Source organism: Lepidothrix coronata, unplaced genomic scaffold, assembly GCF_001604755.1.
Source record: "Lepidothrix coronata isolate B3197 unplaced genomic scaffold, Lepidothrix_coronata-1.0 Scaffold144, whole genome shotgun sequence".
In the NCBI taxonomy this organism is placed as follows: domain Eukaryota; kingdom Metazoa; phylum Chordata; class Aves; order Passeriformes; family Pipridae; genus Lepidothrix; species Lepidothrix coronata.
Window position 1 is genome coordinate 811,550 of NW_016690324.1, and position 23,513 is coordinate 835,062.

At 48.9% G+C, this 23,513-nt stretch overlaps 1 protein-coding gene and 1 long non-coding RNA gene across 7 annotated transcripts; one reads left to right on the top strand and one right to left on the bottom strand.

Annotated features, from left to right (window-relative positions):
* Positions 1 to 8,951: 8,951 nt before the first annotated feature.
* LOC108503697 (leukotriene C4 synthase-like) lies at positions 8,952 to 16,653 on the top strand. Of its 6 annotated transcripts, none has more exons than XM_017827912.1 (6): positions 8,952 to 9,152; positions 11,484 to 11,717; positions 12,522 to 12,621; positions 13,662 to 13,732; positions 13,966 to 14,047; positions 14,419 to 16,653. In XM_017827912.1, exons 2-6 carry the CDS (start codon positions 11,660 to 11,662, stop codon positions 14,543 to 14,545), a joined length of 438 nt encoding a protein of 145 aa, XP_017683401.1. In that variant the 5' UTR covers positions 8,952 to 9,152; positions 11,484 to 11,659; the 3' UTR covers positions 14,546 to 16,653. The 6 variants fall into 6 exon arrangements, with proteins under 6 accessions (XP_017683401.1, XP_017683400.1, XP_017683403.1 ...); XM_017827911.1 differs by having other exon boundaries at positions 11,546 to 11,717; XM_017827914.1 differs by having other exon boundaries at positions 11,643 to 11,717.
* Positions 16,654 to 22,142: 5,489 nt separating this feature from the next.
* On the bottom strand, positions 22,143 to 23,472 carry LOC108503674. Its single transcript, XR_001876893.1, has 3 exons — positions 23,177 to 23,472; positions 22,450 to 22,811; positions 22,143 to 22,255 (listed from the first exon to the last, which is right to left on the bottom strand). It is a non-coding gene; the product is annotated as an uncharacterized LOC108503674 (long non-coding RNA).
* Positions 23,473 to 23,513: the final 41 nt, after the last annotated feature.

A 23,513-nucleotide genomic window follows, 5' to 3' on the forward strand; every position in this document is an offset into this window, starting at 1 on the left:
AGTGGGTCTTTGTCTGTGTTCGACCAAAAAACCCTCATCAGTCTCTTCTTTGAAGGAAGACAGAAATCCAGATGTGGTCAGTACTTCGCATGCTGTTTTTTGATCCCTATGTTTTACACTTCACTGCTGCTTTCACTTAAATCTTGCATGTGGTTTTACACTGAGCCTATTTCCTTTATAATACCAGAATGTCACCCTCCATGTGGCTTCCTCCTGTGTGCTCCTGTGGCCATGCCATGGCTGGTGTTGGGCACCTGTCCCAGCTGAAAGGAAATCAGCTGAAAGGCATGTGGTTTTTCTCTGCTGGATTCGCAGAACTGGCTTTTTTTAGGAGCAGCACAGATGTAGATATGCTTGAACAACTTGTGAAATTGAACCTCTGACACTCAGTGATGCTGATGAAGGCAGGTTGGTGCTAAAATACTCTACTATCAGTCACAATGGTCCAGGTGGGACATACGTCCTATTCAGTTGCCCCTGGTATGGAGCATCATCTTCTGGTGGATGGCCCAGGTGGAAAACTGAGCTTGACAACCTCTTCAATTGCTATCAAGAGCTCTGAAAGTCAGTAACATGCAGGAGGGACTTGCTTCTGAGAAACAACCCTCCCAGGGAAGAGCTCTTCCCAGAAACAGCTCCTTCCCAGTCGTGTGTGAGATGTGAGGAGGAGCACGTGCCCACAGGGAGGGGACACGGCACAGCTGCACTGCAGCCATGGTGGCTGCAACCAGCCAGCAAGGATTTCACGAGCACTCACTGTATCCCCAATAACCACTGGGTCACAGACTGGAGCTGCAGGGCAGAGGGATTGGCACATTTACCTCCCTCTCCAAAAACAACAGCAGTGCTGCAGTCCCTGCTCGAGACATTATGCCAGGGGGCATCCATGCCTGTGCTCACTCCAGAGGGTTACAGCAGATGACAGCAGTAAGTCTGTGTGTGCTGAGGGTTTATGTCCATCTCTCAGTTCCAACATAAATTTATTAATAAAGAGGTGAAAATACTTCCCTATAAATGGAAATTACATAAGAGACATTTCCTGACATCAGGTTCTAACTAAGCTCACAAACCCACCTCTCTGCAATCACCAGCAGCTCCCCAGGTGGTCAGAGATGCTCCCTCCCCACTGCCTTGCCAGGACTGGGTTTGGATCCCTGAACCACAGTGGTCTGTTTCCTTCCACTACTTGGGGTGTTTCCTTCCACTACTTGGGGTGTCTCCTGACCTAACCCTATCTGGCAGGAAGGTGACCTGTGCATCCATAGATAAGTTCTGCCCCAAGGAGCAGCCAGAAGATCTCCAACACGTTCATTCCAGGCTGGGATCCTTCCTTTTGCAGGCAGGACACCCCTTCCTGCACTGGTAGGGTTGCAATGCCCACAGCTAAAAGCTTCATCAACCTGTGGCAGCTCCTGCATCCCAGCCCCTGGAGACCATCCCCACCTTCCTGTTCTGATGTTTTTATTTTCCTGTCTTGTATAGTTATTGCTCAGGGAAAAAAAAAAAAAAAAGGCTGATGCACATTTATTTTCCAAAGAAAATTACTCTCCCTGTAAGCTGATGTCTCCTGTGCTTTCCCAAGGACAGCAAAGGGGGCTGGATGAGGGGACTCTAAGCAGGCAGGTTACCGACAGTGGAGGGAGAATCTCCTCCTGCTGTTTCTCCCAGGGGCAGGTCCTGCCGAGCACCCGCTGTTCCATCCGCAGCTCCCCGCTGCCGTCTGGTGGCAAAAATGCACTACAGATCTCCCACCCAGCCCGGGGTTCTCCTCCCAAGACGGCGCCAGGCACTTGCACAGGGCGTGTGGTTTGGGGCCCCCGTCTCGCACCCTTCCTGGTCTCGCCTGCCCTCCCCTCCCTGCAGAGCCGCGCTGAAACTCCGCCTCTTTTCTGCAGAAAAAGGCTCTATTCTCTGCCAGAAAGGAAGGGGATAAGCAAACCCTATGTTTTGAAGGATCCAGCTGTGGCTCTGGGAATGAGACGTGTCTCCAACGCTTCTCAGCAGTAGATCCCAGCTCCTGGCAGCCCTTTGCCAACATCCCCAAGAAGTGCAGGCACTTCTGAGACCCCGGATGCCCAGTGTTAGTTGGAAATGATGAAGAGATTTCCATCCCCAGTTGCTGGGAGCAAAGCAGCCAGGAGTGAAGGACTTATGGGATTTGCTGCTGCTTGTATTTGTGATAAACATCTCCTAGGAAAGTATAAGTGCTGGATCTGGAGGTGGTCCCGCAGCTGCTTGGCCTCTGGAGCTCAGCAGGAACAAAGGGTGTGCTGAGTACTTTGTCACCATGGAGTGCCCCGGCTGCCAAGCCCTGCTGTGCCCAGGGATGGCAGTGAGTCCTCACAGATGTGGCAGTAGGATGAAGAGCAGGACCACGGCCAGGCCCTGCTTCCAGCCCATTGTATGAAGCTGTGTGCAGCAAAGGTGACCTCAGCAGGTCCAGCCTGGTGATCCTCCTGCATTTTCTTGCATTGCTGTGGCTGGTAAAACCAAAATAATATTACAGTGCTGTGTGCATTCCCTCCCTCGTTTGAGTGGTTACAGAGGAAAATTTCCTTTCATTAACTTGTTGTCAGTCTGAGCCCTTGCCTGAAAGTGTCTAGTAACGGGCAGAAGGTGGGCACTGTGGAGATGTACTGGAGGTTTCTTTCATGGAAGTATCTATGTTTCTATTGTATCTCACCCAGGAGGTCCCTGAAGTGTAGAGTGAACCTGAGACACAGATTGTGAGGTCCATGTTATCTTTGTAGACATCTGAAAACCCTTTGGATGGGAAGCCGAGGCTGTCACACCACCAGCAAGTGCACACAAGATCCCAGAAGCCCTTCTTGGCATCAGACCAAGGGCTCTGCTTTGGAGCTGCTTGTTCATGACAAAGTGGAGACAAGGGACCTGATGACTGTATTAACACCAAGCATTTCTGCCCATCCTGATTCACTCCAAGGGAATAGCAGAGCCTTTCCTGGGCTTACCTACCGAGTGTGGGCCTTGCTGCCACTGCTGTCTGATTATGGGGGAGTGAAAGGAAACAATGCTTAGAGTTATTTTAGAAATCAAAGAACCTTTTCTGAAGCAGATCTAGGCAAGAACATGTCAACCAAAGAGGACTTCAGTGAGAATATGGGATCCACTGGGTTTTCTTCCAGTTCAGAGTAATGCCAATGATCAGCATAGCCCTAAGGGTGTGGTGTTCTTGCTGTTCTTTACTGTCCTGAGCTTAGCTTCACCCCAGTTTTCAGTTCAACTGACTGGAAAGCTGGAAATTGTAAAAACCCCTAAACATGGTCATTCTAATAATGTTTCCAGGGGAAATGGTGAGTCAGGGGTTGAGGAGCAGCACTGTGGCTGTGTGCAAGTGCGGTAAGTGGTGTAGTATTTTCTGTAGCGATAGGAGATGCTGAGGCTGTCTAATGTAGAAACTCAAGGGAGTGCAGAGGTGGGGATTTATTTCAGAACTCTCTGGCTATTAAACCAAGCAGAATTTGAGGGATGAGAGGCTTCCTTTGATATATGGGCAGATAGGGAAATGAAGGTAGTCTAGTCAGTCATAGAAATGCTTGGCATGAGAGGGAAAGGAATGGTTAAGGTTACACAAGTGGAACGTGACAACCTTTGCTTTCATTTTCAAGTCAAATAGCTGTGTTCGATCGATCGTATCACTCAAGGCTTGAATTAGTCATGTGGTGAGGATCATAACTGAAAGAAATAGATCAGATTATAAAGGCAAGCTGCTACCAAGCTCAGTGAAAACTCAAAAGAATGTGGGGGAATGAAGAGATAGATCCGATTAAGATTAATAAAAACATCAGCTGTGCCTTAGGGAACGTTGGTGTTCTCAAACACAAATTCCAGAGTCAAAAATATTGTGCTTTAGTTTTTTCCATCAAGAAACTGGGCTGTGCAAGAGCTTGAATTCTTTCAGAGTGTCCTAACTGTCCAAGATGAAGAGGCTGAGCTGCCCCTTTGCTTGCCTGCATATAGAAACTGTGTGTTACAACTATCTAGTGTCAAACAAACTATCCAGTGAGTATCAAACAAGCTCACTATTTTGATTTTACATTTCCAGTTCATTTCTTTCATCGATTCTAAATGTTTCCCCCATTAGACTCTCCTTTTCGCAAATGCATTTACATGGAACTGGAATCAGTCGCTGACTTATTTTGCACAAGCTCAGCATTTGCTTCCTTTATTACTTTAATCTAAGACTTTGTCCTTTGAACAGGTACATTTTTAATCTGTCCATCAATTCAGTAATGAGTCTTTCCTTTTGTTTCTGCTGGACAACCTTCATCCAAGGTAAAAGTGAGATGAGCTGTGAGCTTTCTGCAGTTCTAGATAGATTTTTGTTAGAGGATGTTTCCTGGTACTTTTTTACAAGGTAGCAAAAAGAATCAGAGGTCCTCCTCTCTTTATGAATATAAAGATGTAAATCTGAGGCAAACTCAAAAATCTCCAGATGAAATTTGACATGGAACATGTTTCTAATTGTTTACTAAATTTTTTAAGCTGATTAAAGAACAAGGTCTGCTTTACAGCTCTTCACAGATATATGTGTGTGTGAGTATTTATATATTAAAAATCTGTATCTCTGTAATAAAAAAATGAACTGATTTTCACTGGAGTAAAAAGAGGTGTTCTGCAGATAGTAACTGACCAGGTTAATCTATTGTAAATATTGTACCTCTGAAAATTATAGGTGGAGATTTTTCTGCTTGCTTAATAACCAAACACTGGTCCCTGATAAGTCCTGTAGCACTGGATTGGATCCATTCTGGATCTCTGCAGGTGCTGAGTGAAAGCACTAAATTGCAATGTAAAAGGGCGATGACCAGCACTGTATCAGGGCTTTCAAATACCAAAGATCAGGCTCCTGTGTGCTGTGCTCAACCTGCTTTGCCACACCAGACCCCCGATAAAAGCCTGCTCCGATCCTGCAGAGGTAGGAGACAGGGAATGATGTCCTGAAGGCTGGAGCCTGTGTAGACAGGAGGCATCGAGCGCTGACTTGGGCATTGAGAATTTTCTTAATGGAATTGCTACCATCAAGGCATGTAAAGTTATTAGGCAGCATCCCAGTCCTGTGCAGCATGGAGCAGAGAGACAGATGCTAGAAAATGGGTTTTCTTAAGTGTGATGTAATGGGCAGTGGGATCCTCATCCCAGCACTGTCTGTCTCACTTGTTGCCCTCACAGGCACAAATCAAAACCACTATGTCTACATGGTTTGAGGACAATGTGTTGAGAGTGTGATGGCTTGTGAAGGATTTGTCTCACTAAGAAAGTCTTCCATTGAATGCCCCTTGCTGTAAGAGGACAGTGGAATTATGATGGGAAACTGGAAGTGGTGCAAGACTTCTTGTGTAAAGGCTACAAGAAATCCTTGAATTACAGCAGGTTCTGTCTACCTTCTTCCCCAGCAGAGCTCCAGGGTGCTGGTAGAACAGCTCTAACCAGGAGCTCAAAAACTGCCCAGTGTCACTCAATGAATCCTCTTCTTGTCAGACTTACAGTCACTGTCCATCCTTCTTCCAGGCTTTAGGAGGCAGAAGTAAGATCACTTCAATTGACATTTCAGCCTCCCAGTGGTTAAAAGCAAGGGTGTGCAGGTAAGTCTGGTATTTAGCACTATTTCTGATCATTGGATTCTTTTACACAATTGTATCATGCAACCATTTCACACCCTAAAAATAAACCCAGGTGGTTTTAAAGTAAGTCCTTTGTCCCGGTGTGGGATTGGTCACCACTTTGTGACTGCTGAGAGGTGGTTTCTTATGTTTGGCCAAAGATCCACATTCTTGACACTTCTCAAAGGCCCTCAGAAAGAGTAAGATTTTCTAACCTACAGCCTGTCTGTCTGTCTGTCTGTCTGTCCTGGCTTCCCACGGAACAGCTCCTCACTGCCTGCCTCTGTGGGCCAGCATCCTCATAGCTGGGGAAGCTGAAGTCGCTCAGAAGGTACTGGAAGAAGACTGGTGCTAGGATGGGTGCTTGGTCCCAGTGGCACCTCTGGGACTGCTCTTAGCCCGGCTTTGCAACCCAGGAGCTGGGACAGAAAAGGAAAGGCTCAGAAGGAGTCTTCACTTCTGGTACCTTAAATGGTGCCCCCTAACTTGAGTTAGGGTAGGAATTATCCGCCCTTGCTGGGGGACAGCACGGCTGGGGCAGCTTCACGCAGCGTCTGGGCTCCACGTGAGGCCAGAGGAGTCACACTCCTGTGCACCTCTCCCCAAGGACTGTCCCCAGCCCAGCTCTCCCTGTAGCTGCCACTACTGTCGAGTACTCACAGATGAGCTTGACCTCGGTCAGGCTCTGACGTGCAAATGCTACAGCAAATGATAGACAGTAACCAGAAATCCATCTGCTCCCACACCCATATCTTGACCTTGAGACCCTTGGTCTGTCTCCCTGGTCCTGTGCCAGCAGGAGATGTGGAGGCTGGCTCTGTTTCATTTCTCCTTTGCAGATGGGAGAAGGAACAGAGCCTGTTTGTGTTCCTCTGGACTCAGTGATTTACGTGACCTGGGCAGCCTCTTCACTCTGCTTGCACTGCACTTGCAGCCTCACAGTGTGTGTGCCCCTCGCCGGCACCATCCCCAGTACTGGGGCTCTGCTCCCTGCCCAGCACGTCACTCGGGGCACCTTCTGGGGGTATGACAGCAGAAGAGTTAAAAGAAAAACAGTCCAAATGATGGTCTGCTCTCATCTGCAGCATCTGCCTTTGGTTCATTCCAAAGATACATTTCAAAACTTTTTGACACCTCTGACGTCAGAGGAGCTCTAGAGAAACATCCGTCTGTTACCAACACATCCAGCTGCACTGCCTCCAGCACCTTCTGCCCTTGCATGAGCTCCTCCGTGGGTGTCATCCCTCGTCCCATGCTGATGGCTGGACACTCTGTGGTCTCACCCTCCGTGGTTGTCCAGCTGACTTATGGCCCAGGGTTATGAACAGGGTGACACAAGGCAGGACACTCAGCAGGACTCGGGTTCCACTGGGTGCAGTCCTGCAGCACTAAGCAAGGAGAGAAGAGCAGGTCCATGAGGACCTACTGCAGACCTCCCTCCAAATCACCTCCTTTCCCTTAACCCCATGTGGGGCAGGACTCTGGTGTGAGAAGTCACCATAAAGCAGAGGGACCACTGCCCTCCTGATTGCCCCATCCCTGCAGATATGACCTTACAAAGTAATACCTCCCCACTTCAGGTGAATTCCCCTGACTCTTTCTCTGTGTCTGGCAAGCCAAGGGTTTCTCCTTCACAGGAGACCTACCAGGAACTCCAGTCTCCTCCCTGGAAAATGTTTCCTTAGAGCTGCCTGCACTGTGCTCCTCTCCAATGCCCTGCCAAGTGCTCCCTCATAACCAGGTAGGGCTGGCCAGCATTTGGCTTTCTGTACAAACAAGATAGAAAAGCTAAATTGTTCTATTTCTTCACTTCTATAATTTAGAAAAAGAGAAGCTGTGCTCCATGACCCCTCTTCAGACTTTGATATATTTCGATGTACTCTGTAGCCTTGTAATTTTTCCCCCACATCATTATAAGATAATACTAAGTGTGTGTTAACATAAGAGCTGCCAAAGATGTTTGAAAGGCTTGTTTGTCCCTCTGCAAAGGGAAATCCTCCCCCTCCCTGCCATATGCACTTATCACTCCAGAGATTTATTGTTCTTCAAACTACTCAGAAGTGCAGTTGCCTTTCTTGCATTGTTCTGTTTTGTTTATTTGCTATTTCTGACATTCTGCTGAACAGGGAGTAGGAAAATTGGCAAAACATATGAAGAAGACTTTCGTTGTGTGACAATAACACAAGGCAGGGCAAGAGAGGGATTTAATTAATATTTTTAACAGATGTTGATCATAAAAGAAGGAGTATTATTCATTTGCATGTATCAGTGCTTTTGATGACGGGTTAAGTGGAGAATTTTGGCATTGCTTTTGTACTGATGTGTCCTCCAGTCAGATTTAATATGCACACAGAGAAAGCTCACCAAACTCCATTAGAAGAAAGATTTAAAAAAAAATTTCTCCAAACTATCCCTAACTTAATGAGTACATATACTCATTTATGTAGTTTTCCAAAGACTCAGCTTTTCATCTTGCTTTTTGGAAAATTACTTTTAATGCTTTTCCTGTTTAAAGTGAATCTTTTCACCTTTACTGGGATGAGAAGCTCTGTAAGTAGGTGCTTGGCAGTGGTCCTGCTCCATGTAGCAACATTCAAACTGCCCAGGGATTGGTTTAGTCCTCAGAAATGTTGCTATAACTAAATATTTGAGAACATTTGTATGACCTCTTTGATATGCCACAGATATATAAATGTCAGGAATATCTGTCTGAAATCAGTCTGGATAAACAGCCTAAGGCACATCTCTGATACACACTGAGTTTGTATTCCAAGGGATAAGTCGCATATAATGCCAGCAGGATGTTGGTGACAAAACCAACCACCTGCTCTTTTACTTTGTGAAAGGAGGAGCCTCCGTATAGATGCACATCTTAGGGAGGCATGGTAATTCTTGTCATGCCAAATTTTTATGGGAAACATCTCAAATCTCTCAGGAGATCTGAGCCAGCCTGCGCCTTGCTGGGAGCCCTGGCGAGAACTGCAGAGCAGCAACTGTCCCCACTTGCTGGGAATGTGCAGTCAGCTGTGTTTTCCTAAGGGGTGAAATAATGAATTGGCTTTTTCTTGCTATGTTTTGAGCCTGTCCTTCCTTTTACAGCTGTAAAAGCCAAGAATTCTAGGAAAATCTCAACACGTGTTGGTCTGAGTTAACAGAAGCCTTCCTGGGTGTGGGGAGGTCAGGAGGGCACATCCCCAACCCCACCACCCTACCCTGAGGAGCTGTTACTTGAACAGACTGACTTGCTTGGGGCTGAGCTCTCTTTATCTCTCTCTCAAACTAGAAAAACACTTCCTGTGAGAAGAAATTCTTTTGAATGAACCCTCCCAACTTTTTTTCTATGTGCTGTTAGAAGGACAGTAATTATTCTTGCAAGCAAGTCCACAGTCACAGATTTGGATGTACTCAGTGGCTGCAAAAGAATTTGAAGGGAAAGGAAGCATAAGTACGACCTAGATTAGAAAATACTTCCATATTTGTACAATACGACTGGAAGGACGAGGCGCCTTCATGCTTCGCAGCTGAAGGGTAAGTTGCCCATCTGCAAAATATTCCCCCTTCCACTGTCAGGAAGCTCTTGGGCCATTTTACGTTCCTAAAATACATTTCTAGGGGATGTTACTGCAGGTAACAGTGCTGGACTTAGCACTGCTGGCTTCTCCTTGCTCTGCTGCTCCTGGAGAGTAAGGGGTGCTGCAAACTCTGTGGATGTTTAAAACTCCTCTAAGCCTTTTGCGTTGATCATTTTTCTTCCCAAGGTTATTTTCTAATCCCTGTTGATGTCGCAGTCCAGGTCACAGTGTTTCCCTACCGCGGTAATTAATGAGGAGGCAGAAAGGATTATGGGCTGCAGGAAGAGGTGGCATAAGCAACAATGGGCACAGAGAAATACCTCCAGCGACAACTCAGTGGGAGGTGCCAGGACTTTGGTCCACGCCAGTCCAGCCTCCCTGTGGCAGGGCCATATTCACACAGTGTAACTTAGAGTGCAGAGCTGGGAAGTGGGAGACAATGTTTCAGTAGCTCTTGCTCAGAAAATCCACCCCAAGGTGCACCTGGGACTTCAGGACTTGCCTTTGCTTAGGAGGAAATTTGGCCGTGTCAACCTTGGTAGGTGAGGTTTTGCAATGTGCTGTTGTCTGCAGGGTGCTGAGGCTGTCCAACAGTGACAGTCCCCCCCTCGAAGGGCATTTGGCCGTGGGAGGAGGATACTTGTGCAGGAGGTTTGCCTGTTCTTGCAAACACCAAGTGAGAACGGAAAATAAGCAAGTTCTGATGGTGACAACGAGGGACAAGAAAAATGCGCCCTTCGGGAGATTAAAACCAGCTTGAAAAATTATGCGTACAAGGGAGGGAGGAGGAGGGGAGAGACATCTGTGCTTGTTTATTCATTCATATTTCTGCTGACCTTTATTATACTTAGACTATGCTAGATGATGATAGTAGAAGTATTTTGTGTCTAATGATGATCTGGAGGGTGGGTGTGTTCTGTGTCACCTGTACAGCTCCTCCTGGCTCAAATTTCCTTACACTCCACTGTCATCTGATGGAGGTGTAAGCTCAGATCTTTTTAGTTCAGTTGTTTTGCTTTATATTTTCTTTTGCTAGTGGGCTGTGATCAGACAGGAGCAGAGAGAAATCAAACATTATTAAGCACTTTGAGACCTTTTACCCTTTTTGAGCTAACACACGGGAGTTCTTAATTTCTTTGACAACTAGATGGAAGAAAACAACATTCCTCATATTTCTGAACAGCCACTGGAATGAAAAAGGTTCAATTCTGAGATGAAAGAATTAATCTTAGAGCTGGTACATGAAAAACAGTGTGAGTTGTGTGATATTTGGAGCAACACTAAGTTGGGACATTGTTATAGCCATTTCGGGTGCCTTTATAACACATAGAGAGGCAGAAAACCAGAACCAGCATGGTGCTTCTTAGAAAGTCTATCAAGGACATCAGGCATACAATGTAATTCCTGTAACCTGCTTGAATGTAATTTTCTGTAATAGTGGTGTTCAATGATCACTTTGCCTTAACCTGCTTTCCTTTTTCTCTGGTCTGATGGGAGAATTCTTCAAATGAAGGGAGAGGAAGGAAATAAAGCTGGCTGTCCCTGCAGGTCTGGGCCGTTCCAGCTTTGTGCTGTTAGAAGGGAATTATCTAAGTAGGCGTCTCCTGACATGTGAAAACATTTTCCTTGTGCTATATCCTAATGAATTCCGCAGGTTTTTTCCCACGCAGAACTCTCTCTGGTGCTTACATGGAGAGTTCATTGGGCTGAGGATTGATCAGAAGCCTTAAATGCACAGCTCCCAGACTTTCCAGTACGAGGGCCAGCTCTGAAGCCCTCTGGGTGTCTGACAGTCGTTCTGCAGGTCCCATCCCCAAATAAAGTGTCACTGTGCAGGACAGATCTAGGGATTTTTATACTTTATCACGTCCTGTCTTACCCTTGCAGAGGGTTTTTCATTTGGGGTTTTATTCGACTCTGTCTCAGCGCTGTGGCCATAAGTTGTTCTGCGTGCCCAACACATGCTATCCAGAGTCTATGTAGGGATATGTACACAGGGATATGTACCTTGGAACACTGCCTGTTCTGGTGCTCTGGTGAGGCACAACAGCCCAGTTGGTTTCTCATGCAACATCAAAGAGAGGGATGTGCCTTGGCCTGCATTTTAAAGCAGATGCCCCTGGGGGAGCAGATCACCGGCCTTTTGAAATTTGTCCATCCATTCAGCTCCCAGTTCCCTTATCTCTGCTCTCTGCTTTTCCACTTCATCATAACTCATTCTGGGAAAAGGGGGGCAGGAACGGAAATACTCCTTTAGACCTGTCTCCACTGATTTCCGTTTCCACAGGGCAAGTCAGACTCCTCCTGGGTGTGAGTACTACAGACTAAATCTTCCCTTAGTTAAATTAGAGCAAACCTGTGCTGCCAGCTACCACAGCCAACTGCCACATCAGCAAAGACTAAACCTGGCCAGAGGAGCTTCTAAGCAAGAAATCACATTTTCTAGGGTTTGGAAGAGTCAGTATGTTGGATCAGATTCATCTGCTCGCTGCTGTGACCGTCCTGGGAGTCCTGGAGCAAGGTAGGGACCATCAGATGCACATGCTCAAATACTTGCTGGGTCAATCTACTGCAACTCCACTGATTTTCTTTCATTTTCGTATTTAATGTCTGCTATTGCACTGGCACTTTGCTGCTTTTCAGACAGTAAACTGATATCTTGTCTGGGTTTTGGAAAGTATTCAACCAAATGAGTGCCTGGGAAGCCCTTCCTCTGAAATGGCCTGCCTCCTTCATTCGGGAATTTCTTGGTTGATCTACAGACACGTAGAATTTCTTTCATTGGGTTTACAGCAGTTCCTGAAGTGTGTGTAGATACGAGCATACAAAGAGCTCTGCAGCGTGGAAATGTGGAAGGAGGGGCTGTGATGGGTCACACGGAACCACCCAGCCATGGGTCCACATTGCATGACAATTTAATTCTGTGCCTGGGTGACTTATCTGTGGCATCAGTTCTGTCCCTCCTCAGTCAGAACTTGGAAAGAGGAAAAACCTGAAAGATTTAAAAGAAAATTGTGAATAACAAAGTGCATCAGAATTGTGTAATAGTTTCTATGGAACTGAGGATATCTTAATTACACAGGAGAGAAAGCAGATAACACTGGTGATACATGATTGCATACTCTTCACTTCACTGTTGCACTGGGTCATTCCTTTTCCTTACCTAAAAGGCATCTGGGATTTTACTCTAACTTTCTCTGCTGTGATGGGTTGTGGGGTCAGGAGGAGCATGCAGATCTTTTTCCCCCGACGTCTGACCATCTCCTGACCCCACTGTGCCCAGCCACAGGACTGACCACGGCTACTTTTCTCTCTTTTGCTGCAGCCTACTTCTTCCTCCAGGTGATCTATGCTAGGAGGTTGTTTGGCATTTCACCTCCAAAGACCTCAGGCCCACCTGAATTTGAGAGGGTCTTTCGAGCACAGTAAGAACCTCCTTCTACCTGATGTTTGCCAGATCTCGTGTGTAATGGCACTGCCTTTCCCCTGCTTTGCCATTCCTTTCTCAGGACTATAATTCAGCAGTTACTCACCTCCCTCGGGGTTAATTAGTGGGTTGAAGAGCCAGCATCAAGACTGGACTGGCTCTTGAGTCCTGAACCAGCCACTGCTGATAGAAATCACGTAGGAATCTGCTGTACAGTGAAGGGCTGCTAAAGTCAGCTCTTGGTGCCTGAGACTTTGGCTGGTTTTAGCCAAGTGGTGTTCAAACCTCAGGCAGCTTCAGCCCTGCTCTGAATCCCGCTCACTGGGAAGGACAAGCTCCCAAAAAGATCTCACTGGGTCTGGGATGGGGATGTGGGGATTGTGGTGCCACTATCCATCATCTCTGCCTGACTTCTGTTCTAGGGCTGCGGTGGGGAGGGAGGCAGAGAGGGAGGAGCTTCCACTTTTGCTGGAAAACAAGCAACTGGGCAGCAGGAGCTAGATCCCCTCAGCCATTCCTTTCTCTGCTCCTTCACCAGCCTAAAGTCAGTCTCATCCAGCATCTTTTGGCCCTATTTTGTCTTCAGGAGGATGGGGCATAGTATATGAGCAACCCAAACAGCCATGTGCTCCCTCCCACTCCTGCATGAAGCCAAGCTGCTCTGGCCTTACCTGCTTGATGGGCAGACCTTCCCTGCAGCTCTTCCCTGGGGCTTTGGGACATTGATAGAAGGGTTTGGGTTGTGGCACTTGGGAAGGGGGAGTTGGGGTGGTTCACAAAGCCTTTCTGTGCACAGTCTGACCTGGGCACCTTTTCCTTAATTTTTTGTGCCCTGGAAACCCAGTTCCTTCCACTGTCTAATTTCTGTGAATAAAGCTGGGACAGGAACTGTGGGGAAAGGTGAAAGCCTGGAGGCTTCTTATGGCAACATCTCTTCTAAAAAACAATAGCCTCCAGCATCTGGAAACTACTAGGGGAACCAAAAAAAGGAAGAGCTTCTTTCTTTCCCTTGTTTACGACCTTCCTCTTTCCTGCCAGGGTGAACTCCTCTGAGTATTTTCCAATTTTCCTGGCACTTCTGTGGCAGGCTGGACTCTTCTTCCATCAAGGTGAGAATATCCCATTACCTGGTTTGTCACTGGATCTGTTACCCTGAGTACTGGCTCAGTCCTCGGGTCCCGCTCACCTTCTGAACAATAAGTTAAGCAGTAATTCTGTCTCTGAGGGAGGGTAAAGCCAGAGGACACAGAATCTCTATTCCTTCACTTTGGGCTAGCTCTGTAGATCCAAGTGGCTCCAAAAAGCTTTTGGAGCTAGTGACTGTGATCTCTCTTAACCACAGGTCTGGCTGCAGCTTTGGGTCTGCTCTATCTCTACTCCCGCTACTGCTACTTTACAGGATACAGGGCATCATCTTCAGAAAGGTAAACACCTCTGCTAGAGCCTGGAGTGCCTGGTAACCCCTGGGGAGTTGTATTTGGGAACATAATGTGCTTTCAGGAAACTCAGGACTCCCAGATGCTTCGTTTTGGGGTTCCTGCGTGGCTCGGCCTTGTCTATGATGCGTAATGAGGGCATGGATGCAGGGCTGGGGGCAGCTACACACATACGGGGCAAGGCTGGAGCTGCACCGAGCCCTTTCAGGGTGTGCTCCCTGGAGGCAGGAACAGTGCATGGCACCCCACAGAGGGGACAGGGGACAGCCAGGGGCTGCCTTCCCACTCCACTTCTGCAGAGGAAGGGACCATTCCCGGGCAGGATACTCGGTCTCAGCAGGCTGCCTCTCTCCCACCAGGCTCACCCCGATATACTTTTCCACTGGAGTTCTCTGGATTCTCGTTGGAGCATCAGCCCTGGGTATCCTGCATTCCTTGCTCTCTCACTACGTGGGGCTGAACGTCCTCCAACTTCTCACAGCGTGACCCAGTCCTCTGTCCCTCATCAGTGTCCTCACCTTGGAGTTCTGCTCCCTCCTGCACTCCATTACAGACTGGCTGCAACTCACACAGCCCCCAGCAACAAATCCACCCTCATCTGAGCTTTTATCACCTCCCTTCTCGCTGCCCAGCACCAGCACGAACTGCTGAGCTCTTCAGGAGGTATTTTTCCCCCGAGGCACTTTGGTGTGCCAACTGCTCCATATCTGGCAGATCCATCATGGGAAACACCAACGATCCAAAACAAGGAGAGTTTTAGGAAAGCTGGACACATAAAAGCAAACTCTTCTCAGTCTGAGTTTCACAGTGAGCTTCCCCAGGGAATGGCCATGTGTTCCCTGTTATCCAACAGCCCTGCCTGCAGCCAGGGCACTGAACACAGATTCATGCCAGTTTGCTGAGGCCCACACCTATTAAAGGCATTTGTTTGGAATTCAGTGTGGGCTGCATAACAAAAGAGGTGAGGGGTAAACAGGAGCAGCCACCAACACGTGGTGCAAAGGTCTGTTAGTGCCTTCATGCTGCTCATCAGCCACTGCCTATGAGACTGCACAAACTCATCGCTGCTGCTGCGTGTGTGACTTCCAACACTGCTTGGCAACAAGGTGCACAATTAAAAAGTCACTGAACTTGCTGTTCTAGGTGCCTCTTTGTGAGTCTGCAGCTAGCAGGGAACAGCAACAGGAGTGTTTGAATGCAAGGTGGCTGCCTTGGTTTCCCTGATATGCAGTCCAACACAGCCTGCAACCTTGTGTGCCACAAGAGGAGAGCTCTGAGGAGGGAGAAGCTGATTTTTGGAGATGCTGAGCTCACCGATTGGGTGCTGAGCCGCTCAGCACCAAGAAGTGTTTTCCACTGGGTGGTTTGCACTGTGCTCAAGTCCCACCTGCATCAGGAAGGGCTGGATTTTCACGGGAGTCCACCATTCACAACACTGATGCTTTTGGCCATTGGTGCATTTGGTGCCCTCCTGTTAGTGATACAGCTCAGGAAACACCAGCAGTGCTGTGTGTCGTCACAGGGGGAATTCACACTAAACCCAGAGAGCAAAAATAACTGCATGAGCATGCTGCCACACTGTAAAGCCCGCTGGACACCCCTCCCTTCATCAGCAGCAGGCATATCTATACTGTAAGAACAAAAGGCAGGGGTTTTTTGAGGAAGTGATTAATTCTTCACATTGTTTTGTTTCCTTCCCTGCATTTTAAATTGGCTTACCCAGCAAAATCCCCAGTCTATTTTGCTTTTGAGCTCTCCCACCTTGGAGTCCTGCCACTGCACTGAGGCTGGCAAACACTGCAGGGGAAGGCTTAAAGCCAGACAAAAATAACTGTACAACACTTGTCTCTACAAAGTTTTTGGTGCGGCACAGCCCCATCCTCACAGGAACCCCTGAGTGTCACAGTGAGATAAACAACAACTTTTTTCCTGACATCTTTGGTGACACACTTCCAAAAAGGTTGAGCATAGTTTAACCCTGTCTGTGCCTTAGCAAAGTCTGGGGCTAGCAAGGGAGGGACAGACATACCACCTGCCCCCAGAGAGATTTCACTTAGCCTTTACATTAACAGGTCCCACCATCTCCTGAAGTTGATCCCCAGTCTTCACCTTTTTACCAGAGGGTTAATACAGAAGGACCAGCCCCAGCTACTGGTGCAGGTCCTGACTCCATGTCAAAACCCCGCTGTTTGGGGTTAGTCCAAGTGGGTGCTCAGTGGTTCTGCAAACACAACCTCTGTCTTTTATCCTACAACCAATTTTCTAAGCCTGCTGTATCAACCTGGAGCCACTACCCACCTCAACCCCGCTTGTGTCCACTCTGTGTGTGACAGGGCTGCAGAATGACTCAGAGGAGGGAAATTAATGATTCAGCAGTGAGTTGCAGCCAGCTTCTCCCCTTGGATTCACGGAAGACCATTAAAAATCCTGTCATGTCGCAGTCAGGCTCTGGCCTTGGTATCTGCCATCACTAGTTCTGCCATAGAAAACCTGCCAGGCACATCATTGGCCCTTCAAGCCACTGTCAGAGGGGCCATTTCAGGTGCCCTGAGCAGAAGGAAAGCTGCTCCACTCCACTAGGGCTACTGTCATTGCTCTGCTTCCTCATCAAAGAAAACGGCTTTGCACTAGTCCATGGTTCAACCATGCAGGCCACGGTTTTGGGATTTACCCAGTTCACAGTCTGCTGCCCAGTACGTGTGCTGGTGCTCTATGGCACCAGTTTGCCCACCTGCATCTGCTGCAGAGGTGCTGAGGGGTCAGTGGGTTGGCAGGGGCTGTGCTGGGGGGCTGCCCCTGCCACCCCGGGCCACCGTCCCGCTGGTGTGAAGGCCACCCCATGAGCTCCAGTTTAAGGGTGATCCAACCGCCACCAGCACTGCTGCACAGCCCATGTCCAGCGCCAAGGGTGAGGGTGCCCCCGCTGCCCCGCGATGGGGGCCAGACCCGCGCAGCCAGACCCGCTCCCCCCCGTGTTTGTGTCCCTGCTCTCCCCGGGATTCCTGTCCCCACTCCACCTGGGATTCGTGTCCCCACTCGCCCCCGTGTTTGTGTTCCCGCTCCCTCCGGAATTCCTGTCCCCGCTCCCTCGTGGAGTTTATGTCCCCACTCCCCGCGGGATTCGTGTCCCAGCTCTCCCCCGGGGTTCCTGTCCCCACTCCCTCCGGGATTTGTGTCCCCGCTCCTGCCGCCCCGGCCCCGCCGCTTCCTCCTGGGGCCGGGAGAGGGCGCTGGTGCCCCGCGGCTGCGGCGGCGGGCGGGGGGTCCGGGGGTGCCCCGGAGGTCCGGGGGGTCCAAGAGAACCGTCCACCGGCGACTCTGGGCCCGCCGCCCGTGCCGGGGCACCTCCGGCCGCACCCGAGACATGCCCGGGGCAGCGCTCCCCGGGCAGCCGGCACGGCCGCTGGCACCCAGGCACGACCCGCCTGCTTCGAGCTTGATCCGTGCTGGGCCAGGCTCTGGCATTAAGGTTATTGGATTGGGGGAGTCCTGGAGCCTCGCAAGAATCTCCTGGAGACGCTTACGACACGCATAAAGAGCCCCTGCAAGCGCTGTGCGGATTCCCGAGCTCCTTCCTGCTTCCTTCCCTTACGGCTGCCAGTTCATTGTCAGCAATAGAGGAGAGCAAAAGGTTTGGCGTGAGGTATCTGGAAGCAAATCCACCCTGATAGTGCCACAGGCTCCCAGGAGAAGCAACCAGCTGGATGGGAGGCCGGTAGAGAACAAAGGAAACCCGCAGAACCAGCGAGAACTGTTTTTTTTATCACGAGAAGCGCAGAGGCTGAACTTGTAAACAACTCTCCGTCCCCGTGGGGCTGCTTGCCACGCGAGGGGCGGTGAAGGCACAGCATTCCATCCGGGCTCCCGGCAAGTCTTGTATCCTGGTGCAGAACTTTGTAGCTTATTATCTTGAAAACTTCAAGGGCGCCCGCGTGTACTTTCCTACCCGTGACGTGATGGCCGGTGCCGGATAAGTGCACAAACAAGTCTGGTGCGGGCAGCAGCGGGTTTGCACGTGGCCACCAGCACTGAGATACTGTGCCTTGGGACTGGGGAAAAAAGCACCCGAGCCCATGGAAGAGTTCCCCAGTCCCTCCGTAGCGCGGCGTGGTGGGATAGGTGGAGGACACCCTGGAATTTCCATGGGAAGCAGCACTGCTAACTTTCTTAGGGGAGGGAGGTGTTTGAGAGGGGAACTCCCGTGAGGCTGGGAATGGAGGGTGCAGCTGGTGGCCATGGCTTTGTGGCACTGGCATGTCACCCAGGTTTCCATAGCACCAGCATCCATAACACGGGGCCAAGGGGAGGGAGAGAAGTAGGTCAGACAGGGCTAACAATACCCAGACGTGTCTATCTGCGGCTCAGCCTGATCCAGGAAAGGGGGTGAAACGGACAAGAAAGGAAGAGAAAAAGAGGAGGGGGGAAAAAAAGGAAAATATAGAGTACCCACAGTTTGAGCAATGCATTTCTTTTCCTCAGAAAAATAAAGACCTTTTAAAGCCACCTTTGTGTATAAGCGCTGAGCAACCGAGACTAGCACCCACCTCCTGCCCATCTGACAACAGACTACAAGGGAATTCAAATGCTAATTTGGAGCCAGGCTTCTCAATGGGCCTTTATTTCTGTAGCAGCACCAGGATCAGAGCTCTGGGGAGGCAGCCGGCTGGAACTGTGAGGATGCAGACTCCAGAGAGGGACTGTGGGACACTTTCCTTTCCCCTCTCCGTTCCTCACCCTCACTTTGTTACCCCTTGTCTTAGTTTTACTTGTTCACATGCAAGTGACTTCAAGGGAAAAAGAAAGGCAGGCACAGAGGACTTGTTCAAGTGAAATACCCTCGGTAGTGACCCATTTTATGTGCTGAGTCTGCAGAGGCCTTGCCGTCAATGTCCCAGCATTTTGGGGGTTGCCTGTTTACAGTACAGTCGTTTTGAGCTCTGTATCCATCAATGCCAAAACTAGGGAGAACATTATGGGCAGTAAGATCCAGAAGCCTGTTGATCCAAGTAAACATACGGACACACAGATCTGCTGGGGATGTAGCAGACCAAGATCAGAGGAAGGAGTGCTTTGCTCAGGGGGAACTGGGGGGTGGAAGTGCAAGAGCACAACCCTCGCTGGAGAGACTGAGAGGGACTGGGGTGGCTGTGGCTGACCCGTGTCATACCTGCGGTTTGAGAGCACTGTGTTTGGCTCAAACACCATCAAGGAGGAGCCACAGCAGTGGATGGAGCACAGGGTGTTTCAGACAGGCCAGTGAGAGCAGGCCCCTTGCCTGCAGGCAAGTTTGCCCTTCACATTAACCACAGGCCACAGCCCTGTGCAGTGAAAAACATTCCTGCATTTGATAGTGGGGTAAAATCTAAGCAAACCCAAAGCTATCTGCCACTTAGCAGGCTGGGAGGAAAATCCATACCTCGAGGATACAATTTACCTCATCCTCATCAGTTTTCTACTTCCCAGCAATTACCACTTGTAGGAGAGCACCAAGAATTCACCTTTCCCGGGGTAAGGGCAGAGCCACAGAATACATAAGGTGAGCAGGCCTTAACATGCTCCTTTGAGAATGCCCTCCCTCCAAAGGAAAACTCACATTCCTGCTGTGGTAGCTTAGGGAAGAGCATACCCAGCTCCAGCCCCCACCGATGCTGTGCCAGACTCTGTGTTCAGGGACTAAAGGTAAAAGTCAGGTAGGGAGAGCAAAAGGGCAGCACTCAGGAGGATTCACGGAGCACTTGTGGAGTGAGAGAATAAAAGATCAGTGCCTGAGCATGTGCATCAGCCACGTTGCTTTGACATTACACTGCTTGACAAGAGAAAGCTGGATGACCCCTAACTAAGGCAACGTTGCCTGCAAGGAGTGGAAAGTCAGGGATCATCATGCCAGCGAGGATAAAACAGTGAGCTGCTGTGGTCAGTGCTTCTGAGCCTGCAGTTGGTGAGGGGCTAAAATAGGCTGTATTTCATGGATGTGGGTGGCCAAGATAACAAGAGCTCCGGACTGTTATCTGCCCTGATACAGCTCCAACAGCACACTCTCACAACACCAGACTGAGTCACCCCAATATGAAGTTTTTACAGCTTTGCAGCTTGTTCTCCTTCTGGGAGGGTGTGAGGAAATGCAGGCAAGGCTTGTTGGGAGGAATGGAAATGGCCACTTGCCCACCACTCCCCTGGCAGCACACGGATTGAACTGCTGTGACTGTTCTGCCTGAGTGAAGAAACCTTTCCCGGGAGCAGCCTGATGAGCTCAGCACGGAGCTGCACGGCCAGATGGCTCCTGGGCCAGAGCTGACTCACGGCCACACAGCCCAGGCAGGCAAAACACCCCGGTACCTGCAGAAGTCACCGCAGCACTGCTGCACCCGCGCTCACAGCCAGGCAGCCCCATCGGGAGAAACCAAAGGTTCTGCCAACTGCCATAATTACAATGTTGCAGAACCGAAACAGTGACGGGCCCGAGTTACAGGAACAAGCAGAAAAGCTCCAGCCTGACGAACTCCCAACCCAGCCCTGAGAAGGTATGACCACCGAGGGAGCAGCACAGAGGCAACTCTTCCATTCTTGCAATGGCAAAAGATGGTGAGCACAAGCTGTGGATATAAAGGGAAGGGTGATGGATTCAAACAGTGCAGCAGTGGCCTCACAGAGAACTAGGGACTTGGGTATCTGCTTTTCACTAAAGCAGTGTTTATCAGCCTCTCCAACTGTTTTCCAGACTGGCTGGGCTTCTTAGTGAACTACAGATTGAGAAACAAGAGCTCTGTCCACTCTCTGCTGGGACCACCATTTTCAGAGTAGTGAATAAAGGTTAAAAAAAAAAGAAAAAAAAAAAAGAAGTGAAAAGAAAGAAAGGTGAAGTGTAGCCAAAAATCCACTTAAATTGTCCAAAGCAAATGTGGGAGGGAGGCTGCACTGGCAAAGCTGTGAACTGGCAGCATTAGTGGGTGATAAACGTGGCCATGTTATCTAATGTGGCAGAACACACATCATGCATTTTTAATAGCATTGTTTAGCTTCTATTTGTCACAGCATCACAGCTAGAGGCTGTTTCTAAAGCCATGGGAAATAACAGAAAGGTTATAATTGAATTGTAGGGCTTTTGACTGGAAGTCATGCACACAGAAACCCACAAAGCATTGGTATAAGATTTCCGTGTATTCCCTGTTTTCAGATCTCAAATGAAAAGCAAGTCAGCTGCAGCAGTATTTATTGAGGGTTAATCAGGTCTGCAGATTAACTGTAAGGTCCCGAATTCTAGGTGCTTATATGCAAACATGAGACACATGCAACACATGTAGCTGAGACATGAAAAATGAAGTTTATAATGGATGCAGAACACATGGATAACATTAGCTATGGAAGAAAGGGAAGGTGCATGCAGTGATGATGGATAAGGGGTTCTGTCATCTCTTCAGAGCAGGTCTTTAAGCTCTGATCACTTCTCCCTGAAATGGCAAATGCTGACTCACAAAGGAAACGTTGGTAATTATTTTTGCATTGCAATAATGTCTCCAAAACCTACTCAGAAATGAGCATCTGCTTCACTCCCAGACATGCAAAGTGTCTCCATATGGTTGGATGCCTATGGAACCCTTGAACCAGAGCTGCAGATTTCTCTCCATTCTTTTCTCTCCAGGGAAAGAAACATAATCAAGCTAACAAAGAGAGCCTGGTGCCTGAGCAGGTAGAAGGCTTCAAGAGCTTTACTTTGGTACAGCTTAACACTTCACATGCACCCTGAGCTTTATGCATACATCTCTCTGCAGGTTGGACTGGGCCTCCTGCTGTGGGTCAGTGTTTCCAGCCCCAAGCTCCATGAACCTGAAGGAAGTCAGGGATGTTGCATGGGGGCTGTGTGACTACCTGGCACATCATTTCTCCAGCAGTTTCGAATCAGGAGGCCACGTCTTGGCCATTTTCTCCCAGATGGACTACAACACCCAGCAGGCTGAGCTCGGCTTGGATTACAGCTCTCCCTCCCCGGAGGTTGAAAGAGGCGAAATGTATCTTTTGGGAACACGAATGGGAAAATAAGAGCAGCTCCCCTGCTGTCTGGATGGCAGGTGTGCCTTTCCCCTTCGCAGGAATGAACCAAGGAAACTCTGAAGTAGAACAAAGCCCTCTCAGAGAAAAACACGTCCCCAGAGCTGCGGCGTGAGCTGAGACAGACACACTGGAGTTCAACTGGGTCTGCTGGAGAGGAAGGTGGAGGTGTCAGGCTGGCACCATAAAAAGCTGGGTAAACATGATGCCCAAGAAGAAATCGTGGAAGCAATAAACCTAATAAAATCCTGTAACAGTGTTTCCAGCAGGATTTTTATCTCCTGTCCCATTCTCTAGAAGTGCTCACATGCCATGGGACCATCCCCACTTGCAAAAGCACTTACCATTCAGGGCTTCTGAGGAAAAGGGCTGCTGCTCTTAGCAGTAACTCCACTTGAATTGTTATTTATTTTCATTTTTCAAACACTGCATATACATTGGCTAATTATATCTCTTTGATGACTATTTATGTCTTTGCTTGCCTCTGCTGTTCACGGTCACGTTCTTCCCCTGGAAGTGCCTATACCAAACTTCCTGTTGGATGTGTCAAAGGCTGGCTGGATTTTGCCTAAGCTTCAAAACAGCTACATACTTGCAAAAAAGAAAACCCCTCATATGACCTTTCTTCTAACACTAGGAGGATATTCATGCAGCAGAACTCCTTGTCAGTGTGAACGCAGGATGACTTTAATTTCCTAAGAGAAATCTAAAGAGAAAACTTACATCAGAATGCTCTTTGACTACAACAAACATAAGATCAAGAAAATATTGGGCAAACCAGGCTTTATTTATCACTGAAAATTAGATAGCAAGTCAGCCACTACAGTCCTCTTAAAGCCATTTAGCCGTTTGGATCATGATGCATAAACAACAGAAACCCCATTTTCTGTCCTTTTCCAAATGCAGTAATGAGGACTAAAAAGTCCAGTCAAAACTAACAAAATGACACATAGTAAATCTACCCCAGCATATGATTATTAACATACATTATAAGAAGCAAAAAAAAATATAGCATTTTCTCACTATTGAGGCTTCAGAGGGGATTAGCAAAGGGATTTTCTTCACACTAACCACTAAACAAAGCTGTGACGAGACGCCACACCTCCACAGTCCTAAGGTCACCTCTTATCTGCTCAACCGCTCCCTTGCAGTTATTTTAACCTGAAGCCGTTCCAGCTCATGATTCCTTGTGGAGGGTTTCAGTCAGGTTGTGAGGGAGCGCACTGAGGGTGCAGAGGCCATGTGGGAAGTGGCCATTCCCACCTGCCACCCAGGGATTCCCAGCGGCAGCTCCAGCGGAGGAACCTTCCGCTCCAAACCCAGCCCCGCCACCCGCAGTCCCTGAGCGCGGCCCAGAGGGTCCTGCGGCACCCACACCCCCGGCCCGGCCCGGCCCGGCCCGGCCCGG

Excerpts from the sequence above, each read along its gene's own strand:
- LOC108503697 (XM_017827912.1), top strand. The coding sequence starts at position 11,660 with ATGTTGGATCAGATTCATCTGCTCGCTGCTGTGACCGTCCTGGGAGTC. Across the intron at positions 13,733-13,965 it reads TGGACTCTTCTTCCATCAAG|GTCTGGCTGCAGCTTTGGGT; the intron begins GTGAGAATATCC and ends TCTTAACCACAG. Across the intron at positions 14,048-14,418 it reads AGGGCATCATCTTCAGAAAG|GCTCACCCCGATATACTTTT; the intron begins GTAAACACCTCT and ends CTCTCCCACCAG.